This window comes from Physeter macrocephalus, chromosome 17 (assembly GCF_002837175.3).
Source record: "Physeter macrocephalus isolate SW-GA chromosome 17, ASM283717v5, whole genome shotgun sequence".
Classification (NCBI taxonomy): Eukaryota; Metazoa; Chordata; class Mammalia; order Artiodactyla; family Physeteridae; genus Physeter; species Physeter macrocephalus.
Genome location: NC_041230.1, coordinates 1,685,177 through 1,698,816, shown reverse-complemented (window position 1 = coordinate 1,698,816; position 13,640 = coordinate 1,685,177). Strand labels below are relative to the sequence as shown.

At 40.2% G+C, this 13,640-nt stretch overlaps 1 protein-coding gene across 4 annotated transcripts in view; it reads left to right on the top strand.

Annotated features, from left to right (window-relative positions):
• The window catches only part of LOC102995057 (zinc finger protein 160-like), a 74,670-nt gene that overhangs the window by 43,746 nt on the left and 17,284 nt on the right, over positions 1-13,640 (top strand). The window contains exon 4 of one of the 4 annotated variants that reach the window (XM_028477774.2): positions 5,117-9,378. The exons of the other annotated variants lie outside the window; for them this stretch is intronic. Within the exon in view, the coding sequence (XP_028333575.1) occupies positions 5,117-6,525 (1,409 nt within the window). The 3' untranslated portion in view covers positions 6,526-9,378. Of the gene's footprint in view, positions 1-5,116; positions 9,379-13,640 lie in introns of those variants that run through there. 4 annotated transcript variants of the gene reach the window in all.

Sequence of the window (13,640 nt, the reverse complement as noted above, 5' to 3'; positions counted from 1 at the left end):
CCCGTCACGGAGCACAGGCTCCGGACGCGCAGGCCCAGCAGCCATGGCTCACGGGCCCAGCCGCTCCGCGGCATGTGGGATCCTCCCAGACCGGGGCGCGAACCCGGTTCCCCTGCATCGGCAGGCGGACGCGCAACCACCGCGCCACCAGGGAAGCCCTGATTACTGTTTTTGATATTATATTTTACATCCAGTTGTTTTGTATATCCCTTAACTGCTCATTGTGGATACAGATGGTTTTACTACTTTTGTTTTTTAACCTACCTACTAGCTTTGTGTGTGGATGATTTTCTGCCTTTATTGTATGTTTGCCTTTACCAGTGAGCTTTTCCATTTTGTGATTTTTTTTTGTAGTCAAGAAAGTCTTGTTGTGGTCTTTTCCCACTAGAGAAGTTCCTTTAGCATTTGTTGTAAATTTGGTTTGGTGGTGGTGAATTCTTTTAGCTTTTTCTTGTCTATAAATCTTTTGATTTCTCCATCAATCTGAAGGAGAACTTTGCTGGGTTGACTACTCTTGGTTGTAGATTTTTCTCTTTCATCACTTTAAGTATATTGTGCCAGTGCCTTCTGGCTTGCAGAGTTTCTGATGAAAAATCAGGTGATAGCCTTATGGGAGTTCTCTTGTATGTTTTTTATTGCTTTCCCTTGTTGCTTGTAATTTTCTCTCTTTATCTTTAATTTTTGTTGTTTTAATCAGAATGTGTCTTGGTGTTCCTTTCCCAGGTTAGAGAAGTTTTCAGCTATTATCTCTTCAAATATTTTCTCAAGCCCTTTCTCTCTTCTCCTTCTGGGAACCCTGTATTGTGAATATTAGCATACTTGCTCTTGTCCCAGAGGTCTCTTAAACTGATCTCATTTCTTTTTATTCTTTTCTTTTTTTCCCTTTGGTGGCAGTGATTTCCCCTACTCTGTTTTCCAGCTCACTGATCCATTATTCTGCCTCATTTCGTCTATTATTAATTCCTTGTATTTTTCATTTCAGCTATTGTATTCTTCAATTCTGTTTCATTGTTATTTAGAATTTCTAAGTCTTTGTTTAAAACTTCTCATTTCTCACATTGTGCATCCATTCTCCTACCAAATTCTTTGATCATCTTTACGATTATTACTCTGAACTCCTCCTTGAAGAGTTTGCCTGTCTCCACGACACTTGGTTCTTCTTCTGGGCTTCTATTTTGTTCCTTTAGCTGAAACATATTCCTCTGTCGCCTCATTTTGTCTAAATTGCCATTTGTATTTTATGTATGTGGTAGGTTAGTTACATTTCTCAACCTTGGAGAAGTGGCCCTCTGTAGGAGACGTCCTATGCATTCAGGCAGTGCACTCCCCTTTCGTCGCCTATGGACCAGGGGCTATCTGGTTCCCAGGTAGTATGTGGCCTGCGTTTGCAGACTTGGTCTATAGGCTGCAGAGACTATAGTTTTCTTGCTTCTAGTGTCTGCCCCCTGGTGAGTGAAGCTGGTCTAGAGGCTTGTGCAGACTTCCTTGTGGGAGGGGCAGGTGCCTGCTCACTGGTGGGTGGTGCTGGGTCTTTGCCTCTGGTGGGTAGGGCCCTCTGTTGTCTAGGGCCCTCTGGTGTCTAGGGGCATGGGAAGTAGCTGGGGGTTCAGGAGGTCTTTAGACAGCCTCTCTGCTAATGGGTGGGACTGTGCCCCTGCCCAGTGTGTTGTTTGGTCTGGGGGGCGTGGTCACAGCACTGGAGCCTGCAGGGTTTTGGATGGGGCCAGGTCTTGGTGCCAAGACGTCAGCCTCCAGGAGAGCTCATGCAGATGAATGCTCCCTGATATGTCCACCACCCATATCTGTGTCTCCTGACCATGCTACAGTTGCCTCCTGCCTCCCCTGGAGATCCTCTAAGACCAGCAGGTAGCTCTGGTCCATGCTCCTATGATATTACTGCTTTGGCCCTTCGTCCCAGTGCATGTGAGGTTCTTTTGTGTGCCCTTTAAGAGTGAAGTCTCCATTTCCCCCAATCCTGTGGAGCTGCAGTCAAGTCCTGCTGGCCTTCTAAGCCAAATGCTCTGAGGACTCTGCTTCCTGGGGCTGGACCCCTGGGCTGAGCTGCCTCATTTGGAGCTCAGAACTCTCACTCCTGTGGGAGAACCTCTGTAATTTAATTATTCTCCAGTTTGTGGGCTGCCCACCCAGCGGGCATGAGATTTGATTATATGTCCAATCTGCCCCTTCTATCTAGTTGTGGTTCCTTCGTTAGCTGTTGAAGATCTTTTCTGGTAGGTTCTAGTTCAGTGGTTGCTCTTCAGTCAGTTGTTATTTTGGTGTGCTTGTGAAAGGAGGGGAACTTAGGGTCCTTCTCTGCCATCTTAGCCACTATCCCACGAGAGTTTGTTTTTGGAAGTCTCTTCTATTCCAGCAGTCTGTCTGTATGCCAGTATCACACTGTTTTGTGTGTTTTTTTTTTTTTTTTACCACACTGTTTTAATTAGTGTATCTGTGGAATAAGTTTTGAAATAAAGAAGTGTGATACAACAAGTTTATTCTTTTCAAGATCGTTTTTGCTATTTGTTTTCTCCTGAGACTCCATATGAATCACAGGATGGATTTATCTGTTTCTTCAGGAAAACACTACTGGGATTTCACTAGGGAATGATTTGAATATAATGATCACTTTGGGTAGTATTGACATCATGACAATATAGACTTCCAATCCATGAATTTGGGATGTCTTTGCATTTATTTTTGTCTTTTCTAAAATTTTCAGCAGTCTTTAGTTTGCAATATACATATCTTTACTTTCTTGTATAATGTTGCATCTGACTTTTTTTTTTTTTATTCTCTTGTAACGAATATTTTTCTCATTTTCTTTTTTGGTTGTTCATTTTTATGTTTATGAACCCAACTGAATTTTGCATGTTGATTTTATATCTTGTCATTTTTTAGAGCTCTAAAAATTTTAGCAGGTTTTTCTGCAGAATATTCACGGTTTTCTACATATTAGATCATGTCAGTTGTATACAGAGATGATTTCACTCCCTTTTGCTATTGGGATATCTGTTACCCAATTTTCTGCCTCTGTGTTCTTCCTGGGACTTCCAGTAATATGCTTTTAGAAATATTGAGAGCAGGTATCCTTGTCTTGTTCCTGATCTTAAAGGAAAAGCTTTCATTCTTTCACCATTGAGTATGATGATAGCTCTGTGTAACTGCTCTATTGCAGGATATTTTTCAGCATAGTCTTCTACCTTTTCCTAATAAAGAACATACATCACACATGATGTTGAATCCAAATTCATATGCTTGTTCCTCATTGGAGTTAGAAGCAGACAAATGTGTATTAGTTGAGGAGGTGCCAACCAGAAACTTGGGAGACCTGGCCTTGCCTCAAATCCATCTTCCTGGCTGGCCAGGGTGTAAGGTTTTTAAAGGGTAAGGGAGAGAGGGGAGGGGAGTGTCTGTAATCCCAGCTTTCCTATAAGATCTCAGCTGCAGACTTTTGAGAATCAAGTTGTGGCTTCCTTTCTGATTATTCTGTATGTTCCTGCAAAACAGTTCCTAAATCAGAGTCTTGTGATCCCTTAACTTCCTTCTAGGAGACAGGAAAAGCAATAGTTCAGGCATTTTATTATTTACTTAGAGCCAAATGTGACTGGTTAAGAATTTCAATTCTCAGTTGACCCTCTGGTGTCATCATTTTTTAAGTCCTCTTGGGGTAACTGGTTGAAGCCACAGTTTGGGTTCATAAATCAAGGTACCAATTTAAGCTACCAATCATGGAAGTGGTTAAATTGGACTTGCTTTTCCTTTGTTTCTGTATTCTCTCAATCCCCTAATTAGTAACTGCTTGAATCTGACTTAATTGAACTCAGGAATGGTCTAGGAAACTAAAGCCTTTTTTTTTTTTTTTTTTTTTTGACAAACAGGAAATGGGAGACTCAGAAAGGCTTTTGTAACCAGGAAGGCCCTGCAGATTCCTGTTCAGTTTCAATCCCCCCTTTTCTTTGGTACTCCTCAATCTTGAGATGAACATGTGTGGAGGAAGAAACAGAATAAAATTTTTGATAGAGAGGTTAATCAGATTTAGCAGGAGAACTCAGATTTAATGCAACTTATTACTTTTGAAAATTATGGTCCCCTACTCTACTGGAGGGTTGATTCAGTTTCTTTGTATCTGCATGTATGTACAGAAGAAACTCATTCATCTTTAGATGGCTTTTTCCTGGTTTTTCCTTTTGATTTCTGCTAATAAGGTTCATGTTCTTTATGATACGACTTTATCTGCATTATATCTTATATGGTTTTCATTTGCATTTTTTTTCAACAACATTATGTCTGACCCTAGTCAATAAATATACAAAGTGCTCACTTTTTGTTTCTAGTATTTTGGAGCCATTAAACCTGATAATTAAGGATACTGCATAGGTAGGGATTGCTCTGTTACTGGCCATTAGATAACTGGAGAATATTTTATGTCTTAATTTATAAATGTCATTTACAGATGATGGTCTTTTAGCATGTATTATGCAATACAACTGACACGTACTACTTGTTAATGTAAAATGCCTTTTCTTTTTGGGTACATAGTTCTATAGCAAAGATTTAGAAAACTATATTGTTTCTTAAAAATTGTTCTATCAAATTCTTCATTTTCTCTGTTATATTTGTTTTACAGTTCTAAACAGCCAATTATATTATTAATTGGATAAGTTTTGTTTTGGATTATTTCCCAGTACAGTACATTGTCTATTTTTTAAAATTTATTTATGTACAGTAAGTATGCAGAATACATCGATAGTATATTTTTCTCCTCAGTTATGATTCAGCAGTATGTTTACTGTTGGTTGGTATGTTCTTAGAGGTGATAGTAGAAAAATACTCTTTCTTTGAGAGCCGACATAAGTTTGTCCAGTGTGAGTGTTTTTGTCATATGGTGTTTTAAACTAGGCTACCTTAAAGTATATTTGGATTTATGTTATCACGCTTTCTTAAGTAAAGAATTCTATTTCTTTAGTGTTTCCAAAAATTTAAGGTCATGGTTGGGGCATTTCATACCTATCTTTGGTATAAGTATTACATTTGTTGTAATATCATATATTCAGCATGAGACATATATCTTTGAATTATTGTGAATGGGATACCTATGGTTCTTTATATCTTGTAGATATCTCCCCTATACATGTGATCAAGCAGTTACAACCCAAAGTGAACAGTGATAAAGGAGAAGTATTCCAAACACCGATGTTGGGAAGACCTGAAAGCTGTAAAATCAAACATTTTCACCTGTGGGAAGTTCAGGAAAATATGTATAACTTTGAGTGTCAGTGGAGAGATGATGAAAGAAATTACAAAGGAATGCCTGTAATCTGCAACAAAAATCTCACTGATGGAAGAGATCAACATGGTAGAGGGGTTGCAGGAATCAAGCCCTGTGGAAATAGGCTTGGATTAAACTTTCAGGATAAACTGCAGATATTTCAGACTGATGGGATAATTTCTGAATGTGATGTAGTTGAGAGGTCTATCAACAATAGTTTCTCATTTTCACCACTTCAAAGAATTCCTCCTTGTGTCCAAACCAATGTTTCTAATATATATGGGAATGGTTTTGTGCATCCTTCAGTGATGACACAAAACCTTAAAGCACACAGGGAAAGACCTTGCAAATGTAATGAGTGTGGGAAAGCCTTTCTTAAGGGCTCACACCTCATTATACATCAGACCATCCACACAGGAGAGAAATTACATAAATGTGACATATGTGACAAATTCTTTGGTCGAAGTTCACAGCTTGCACATCATCGGAAAATTCATCCTGGAGAGAAATGTTACAAATGTAATGAGTGTAGCAAAACATTTAACAATGGCTCCACCCTTGCCAGACATCAGATAATCCACCCAGGAGCAAACTTACATAAATGTGATGTATGTGGTAAAATCTTTGGTCAAAATTCATACCTTGTACGTCATCGGAATATTCATGCTGGAAAGAGAAGTTACCAGTGTAATGAGTGTGGTAAAACCTTTACTGACAGCTCAAACCTCAGTAGACATCAGAAAATTCATACAGGAAAGAAATTATATAAATGTGATATGTGTGGCAAAGTCTTTAGCCGAAACGCACACCTTGCTGGTCATCGGAGGATTCATACTGGAGAGAAACCTTATAAATGTAATGAGTGTGGGAAGCTCTTTAGTCAGCATTCACATTTCATAAGTCATAAGAGATTTCATACTGGAGAGAAACCTTACAAATGCAGTGAGTGTGGCAAGGCCTTTAGTGAGAAGGCAGTCCTTTTAAGTCATCAGAGAATTCATACTGGTGAGAAACCTTACAAATGTGATGAGTGTGGAAAGGTCTTTAGTCAAAAATCACATCTTCGACTTCATTGGAGAATTCATACTGGAGAGAAACCTTTCAAATGTAATGAGTGTGGCAAGTTCTTCAGTCGAAACTCACACCTTACTAGTCATCGGAGAGTACATATAGAGAAACCTTTCAAATGTTTTGAGTGTGGGAAAGCCTTTACTCAGGTCTCAACCCTCGCTACACATCAGAAAACCCATACCTGAGAGAAACTATGTAAGTGTGATATATGTGGGAAGGTCTTCAAAATTCACACCTAACCATTGTTCAGAGAATTCATACTATGGAGAAATCATACAAATATCAGTGTGGCAAAGCTTTTGTGCATTGAGCCTCACTTACCATCAGAGAATTCATACTAGAGAGAAACCTTACATATATAGTGAGTGTGGCAAGGTCTTCAGTGTGCTTTCAAGCCAAACTTACCATCAGAGGATCCATACTGGTTAGAGCACTTAAAAATATAATGAAGGGGACTTTCTTGGTGGTCCAGTGGAAAAGAATCTGCCTTACAATGCAGGGGACATGGGTTCGATCCCTGGTCGGAGAACTAAGCTCCCACGTGCCGCGGGGCTACCAAGCCTGCGCACCGCAACTACTGAACTTGCGTGTCTCAACTAGAGCCCACGTGCCGCAAACTACAGAGCGCATGCGCCGCAAACTACAGAGCCCACGCGCTCTGGAACCCACGCGCCACAACTACAGAGCCCATGCACCCTGGAGCCTATGCGCCACAACTAGAGAAGAGAAAACCTGCATGCCACAACTCGAGAGAAGCCTGCGCACTACAGTGAAAGATCCTGCATGCCTCAACGAGGATCCTGCGTGCTGCAACTAAGACCCAACATGCCAAAAAGAAAGAAATAAATAATAAATAAATCTTTTTAAAAAATACAACAAAGGTGGCAGTGCTTTAGGAGGCCTTCACATCTTAGGCTTCACGGGAAAAGTCATACTGGATAGAAGCCAGATAAATGTATTTAGTATAGTCAGGCCTTTAGAAAATGAATTCAGTCTAGGAAGATTCCTCACCAATGCCATGAATGTGAAAAACCTATTCTCACAGCTCATATCTCACCAATATTCAGGTAATCCGCACTCTTCAGAACGTTACAAATGTACTAAATTTTGAATGCTTTTAGATTGTGCCTTAAACTCAGTGATCACCAAATACTTCATGTTTTAAAATGCAACAAGTATGTCAAAAGTTAAACTATTGCTCATTCATCACTAGATATCAGAATATCCTGAGTAAAACCCACAGAACTGTATGTGGCAAGGATCTTACCCAGAAGTCACAAGATAGGAACATACTGGTGCCATACCTCCCATATGCACTGGTTGAGGCAAAACTTTTACCTTGAGTTCAAGTACCTGGCAATTGCAGAAAGTCCATATTGAAGAGAAGCTATGGAAATGTATGAATAGAGGCTTTCTCCAGGCCTCACAGTGCACTAAGCTTTAGAGTACACATTTTTGAGAGAAACCACACAAAGCAATATGTGTCCTGAGGACTGTACTTGAAGATCAAAACTGAAATACAGAAGCGAGCAAGCTTTCCGATGTAATGAATGTTGTAAATTTTTACATCAAGTATCCACACCTTTAGTGTAAAGACAGAATTCTTACAGGTTACAAAGTATACATGGGAAAACTTCATGAAAGAGTACATCCTTGGGGTTTACCAAAGAATATTTGGGACAGTCCTTACAAATATAATGAATTTGGTGAATTTTTTGAGCAATTCTTACAACAGACCATCAGAGAAGGCATACTAGGAATAAATAAATCTTTAGTTCTCTGAGGTTAACCTGAGATATTACATACTGCAGAATCATTACAAGTCAAAACATGTTAAAACTTCTGACATGGTGTGTATATGAGAGGAAAAAGGACATGTAAAAATAACCAATTATCTTCAGTATATTAAAATTTAATTATTTGAGTTTTCTTGAAAAGGCTACTTACTATTTATGCTTTTCAACCTAAAGTTTGAAGTAACAGGGAAGAACAAGTCTGTCTCTATGTTGGACCTTTTCCTTTTCCTTTAACATTTGTACTCTATTGCTTTTGCTACAAGTGAATCACTAGAGGGATGTTGCCTATAAGCTTAAATTATACATAATGGGCTATCTTTGGGAAACCTGATTCCCGTGTAATATGCATTAAACTAAAATACCTTTGTTTACCTATGGGAAACCTCCTGTCCAGGCTCCCCTGTGAATGGCTTCAAGAAAGAAGAAATTAAAACATCCCCTCAGGAATCTGATTGGAACCAGGACTTTACTCCCTCCTCTTAGTATGAAAGAAGCCCGAATTCTAACTCAGGGAAGACGATTCTTTGGGACAGTAGTCCACCATCTTCTGGGTTTGCTGGCTTTCTGAATAAAGCCACTGTTGCTTGCCCCAACAACTAGTCTCTCAGTTTATTGGCCTGTTGTGTGGTGAGCCCTAAGAGCTTGGCCTTGCTAATATGTTGATTTCATGCATTCATTACAGGCCTTTCATGATGGTCTCTGGGAAGGAATCAGTAAGATGAGGGGGCCAACTTCATTAGGTGTGGTTCATTCACATCCATGTTCCCTGGAAAAACATGAATCCTGAATTATCAAATTCAGTGGTGTGTGAATTAGTGTCAGGGAGGGGCAGAGAATAATGTAAAACTAGGACATGAATCATCATGTTCATTATGTTCAGGGTGCCCTTCTGTTCACAGTGGGTTACAGGACAGAATGCTCTACCAACTGACCTGGACAAGAGCAGGCAAGACATTAAGGCACTGGGCTTTTCATGGGAGGAGAGTGACAGGTTATCAGGGACTGATTATGTGGTAGGAACAATGCGCAGGAAAAGTTGGTCACTTTCTCCATTGGATGGCAATAACTGTTGTATGTATGATTAAGGAAAAGTTAGTCTTATTTTTGGAAATTGAAGAGCAATTATTTTGAGCATCACATTTAATCAGAACCAGAATAATATGTGTTTGTGTATGATTCACATTTAACTGCTGCCATTATCATTTGCTGCTGTTGTATTCATAGAATTACATTCTGAATGTATTATGGGTCTCCTGTTTTAATTAATAAAATATAATCACTTTTGTCATAACCTTGGATGAATCACGTTTATTCCATCAACACAGTTTTATCTCGGTGCTTTATAACAGCAGGTAAGAATGCACCGTTAGGCTCTCAGGTTTGAAAGAATCTATAACAATTTCTTTCCAATATGGAATGAAACAACATACAATTTGGGGGTTACATACTCATAATTTGTACTCTCGACACTCTATTCCAGAATATTCAGATAGCTATAATGCAAATCCCATAGCAGTGCATTTCAGACTGACTTCCATTAATGTGCAAAAATTGAATCAAATTTAAATAAATTTAGAGAGCTAATTGGCTTTATTTTGAATGATTGATACATTGGGCAGCATTCCACCTAGGAAATAAAGAGGTACTCCAAGGAGCTGTAAAAAGTGGGAAGGCACATGATATTGAGCATATTTTCATGTGCATTTTGAATTTGTATCTATGATAGATTTTTGGTTTGTGCTTTCTATGAGTCTTTATGTGGATATGGGACTCTCGGCACTTCCTGAACTTGGGTGACTCTTTCCTTTCCCAGGTTAGGGCAGTTTTCAGCTATTATCTCTGCAAATATTTTCTAAGGCCCTTCCTCTCTTCTCCTTCTGGGACTTGTATGATACAAATATTAGTGCACTTGTTGTTCCAGAAGTCTCTTCAAATGTCCTCCTCCTTTTATTCTTTTTTCTCTTCAGCAGTGGTGATTTCCACTACTCTGTCTTCCAGCTCACTGATCTTCTGCCTCATTTAGCCTGTTATTGATTCTTTCTAGTGTATTTTTCATTTCAGTTACTGTATTCTCCAATTCTGTTTGGTTGTTGTTTATATTTTCAAAGTCTTTGTTAAATACTTCTCATTTCCCAGGCTGTGCATCCATTCTCCTCCCGAGTTCTTTTTGATCATTACTCTGAACATTTTTTCGGCCAGATTTCCTATCTCCACATCACTTAGTTCTTCTGAGGTTTTTGTCTTATTCCTCTGCCTGAAACATATTCCTCGGGTACCTCATTTTGTCTAAATTGCTATTTATATTTTTATGTATGTGGTAGGTTAGTTACATTTCTCAACGTTGGAAAAGTGGCCCTCTGTAGGAGGTGTCCTATGCGTCCCTCTCATCACCCAAGGTCAGAGGCCAGCTGGTCCTGGGGTAGTGTCTGGCCTGTATTTGTGGTTTCAGTTTGCAGGCTGTGGGACTGTAGTTTTCTCGCTTCTGGTGTCTGCACCCTGGTGGGTGAGGCTGGTCTAGAGGCTTCTCCCTGCCCACTGTTGGTTGGACCTGGGTCTTGGCCCTTTGGCAGGCCAGGGTATGTCTAAGGGCATGTAGAGAGGTGGCAGTGGGCTCAGGAAGCCTTTAGGCAGCCCATTGGCTGATTGGTGGGGTGTATCCCCTGCCAGTTTGTTGTTTTGCCTGAGGCGCCCCAGCGCCAGACCTATAGGTTCTTGGGTGGGGCGAGGTCTTGGTGCCAAGAAGTCAGCCTCCAGGAGAGCTCGTGCAGATGAATGCTCCCCGATGTTACTGCCATCATCGTCTATGTCCCCAGGGTGAGCCAACGCCTCCCCCCACCTTCCCAGGAGATCCTCCAAGATCAGCAGGCAGGGGCAGTTCTTGCCCAGGCTTCTGTCGGATTATTGCTTTTGCATCACTGTGTATGTGAGATTTTGTGTGTGTCAAGAGTGAAATCTTTATTTTCCCCATTACTCTGCGCTCCTGCAATCAAGTCCCACTGGCCTTCAAAGGTAAATGTTCTGGGGGCCCCTCATCGCAGTTCCGGACCTCTGGGCTAGGGGGCGTGATATGGGGCTCACAACTCTCACTCCTGTGTGAGAACCTCTGTAATATAACTGTTCTCTAGTTTTCGGGTCACCCACCCAGGGGATATGGGGTTTGAGTATATCGTGAGTCTGCCCTTCCTACCCATCTCATTGTGGTTCCTTCTTTATGTCTTACTTGTTAAAGAGCTTTCCTGGTAGGTTCCAGTCTTTCATCAATGGTTGTACTGCAGTTAGTTGTGATTTTGGTGTGCTCGTGAGAAGGGGTGAGCTTAGGATCCTTCTACTTCGCCATCTTGGCTGCTATCACAGAAGAGTTTTTTTCCTGAAGTCTCTATCTGCCTTTATGACAGTACCACACTGTTTCGAATAGTGTAGGTTTGGAATAAGTTTCGAAACAAGGAAGTGTGAGACCTCTGACTGTTCTTTTCAAACTTGTTTTTACTATTCATTGTCTCTTGACATTCCATAGGAATCACAGAATGGATTTATCTGTTTTTTCAGGAAAACCCTATTGGGATTTCACTAGGGAATGAATGATTTGAATCTGTTAATCACTTTGGGTAGTATTGACATGTTGACAATATTGACTTTCAATCCGTGAACATGGGATATGTTTCCATTTATTTTTGTCTTCTGTAAAATTTTCAGCAGTCTATAGTTTGCAGTGTACAAATCTTTCCCTTTTATAATGTCATATCTAAGTATTTTTTGATTCTCTTATAAATGGAATTGTTTTCTCAATTACTGTTTTGATCATTTTTAATTTTTAGAAACCCAGTTGAGTTTTGCATGATGATTTTAAATCTTATAAGGTTTTTGAACTCTTTCATTATTTCTAGAAGGTTTTTTTTTTTTTTTTTAATTTCAGAATCTTCAGGGTTTTCTACCTATTAGATCATGTTACCTGTGTACAGAGATGATTTTGCTTCCTGTTGCTATTGGGATATCTATTATCTCATTTTATGCCTATGTGTTCTTGGTAGGACTTCCAAGTATATGTTTTTAGAAATAGCAGGTATGCTTGTCTTTTTCCTGATCTTCGAGGAAAAGCTTCCATTCTTTCACCATTGAGGATGGTGAAAGCTCTGAAGAAAGACTGCGTGGAAGGACAGTTTTCAGCATACTCTTATACCTGTGTATAAGATTTTAAAGGCAAAAGGAGGGAGGGGAGGGGAGTATCTGTGATCCCACCTTTCCTATAAGATCTCAGCTGTGCAGACTCTTTGGCACCACATTGTGACTTCCTTTGTGATTATTCTGTACGTGCCTGCAAAACAAGTTTCTAAATCACGGTCTTGTGATTCTTTAACTTCTTTCAGGAAGAGAGTAAAAGCAATAGTTGTGACGTTTTATTATTTACCCAGAGCCAAATGTGATGTATTAAGAATTCCAGTTCTCAGTTGACCCTCTGGGTGTCATCAATGTTTAAGGCTTCTTGGGGCAACTTGTTGAAGCCACAGTTTGGGGTTATAAATCAAGGTATCAGTTTCAGCTACCAATCATGGAAAAGATACATGTTCGGCTTGCTTCTGCATTCCCTCCTTCCCCTAATTGGTAACTGCTAGAATCTGCTCTTTGGATCTCAAGGAAGGTCTAAGAAACTAAAGCCTTCTTCTATAAACAGGAAACAGGGGACACAGAAAGGTTTTTGTAACCTGGAAGGCCCCCCAGGTTCCCTTTGATATCAATCCTGCCTTTGACATTCATCAATCTTGAGGGGAACAGGTATTGGATAAGAATGGGAAAATGTTGGACAGACAGGTTAATCAAACTTGACAGAAGAACTCAGATTTAGGGGGACTCAGTTTCAAAATCATGGTCTCTTACTCTTCTTTACTATTGATTTGATTTTTTTGTATCTCTGTTTGGGTACAGAAGAAACTCACCCATCGCCTATGATCGCCCTTTTTTGGTTTTTCCTTCTGGTTTCTGCCAAGAACATTCTTGCACAATCTCCTGGAATATTATGTTTTTTTGTTTTTTGCTTCATTGGGTCTTTGCTGCTGCACACAGGCTTTCTCCAGTTGCGGCAAGCGGGGGTTACTGTTCATTGCGGTGCGTGGGCTTCTCATTGCGGTGGCTTCTCTTGTTGCAGAACACGGGCTCTAGGCGTGCGGGCTCAGTAGTTGTGGCTCCGTGGCATGTGGGATCTTCCCGGACCAGGGATGGAACCCGTGCCCTCTGCATTGGCAGGCGTATTCTTAACCACTGTGCCAAAGTCCTGTATGTTTTTCTTGGATATAAACATGACAGTGGAACTTGTGGTACTTGTGGTATAATCAGTATGACACATTATAGAGCACATTTGTAATCCTGCTTTCTCCCTACAACATCACACTCTCTCCCTTTTTAGATCTTTTTCGTTTGTTTCATATCCATAGTATAATTTCCATAGTTAAAAATGGGATGGGGGCTTCCCTGGTGGCGCAGTGGTTGAGAGTCCGCCTGCCGATGCAGTG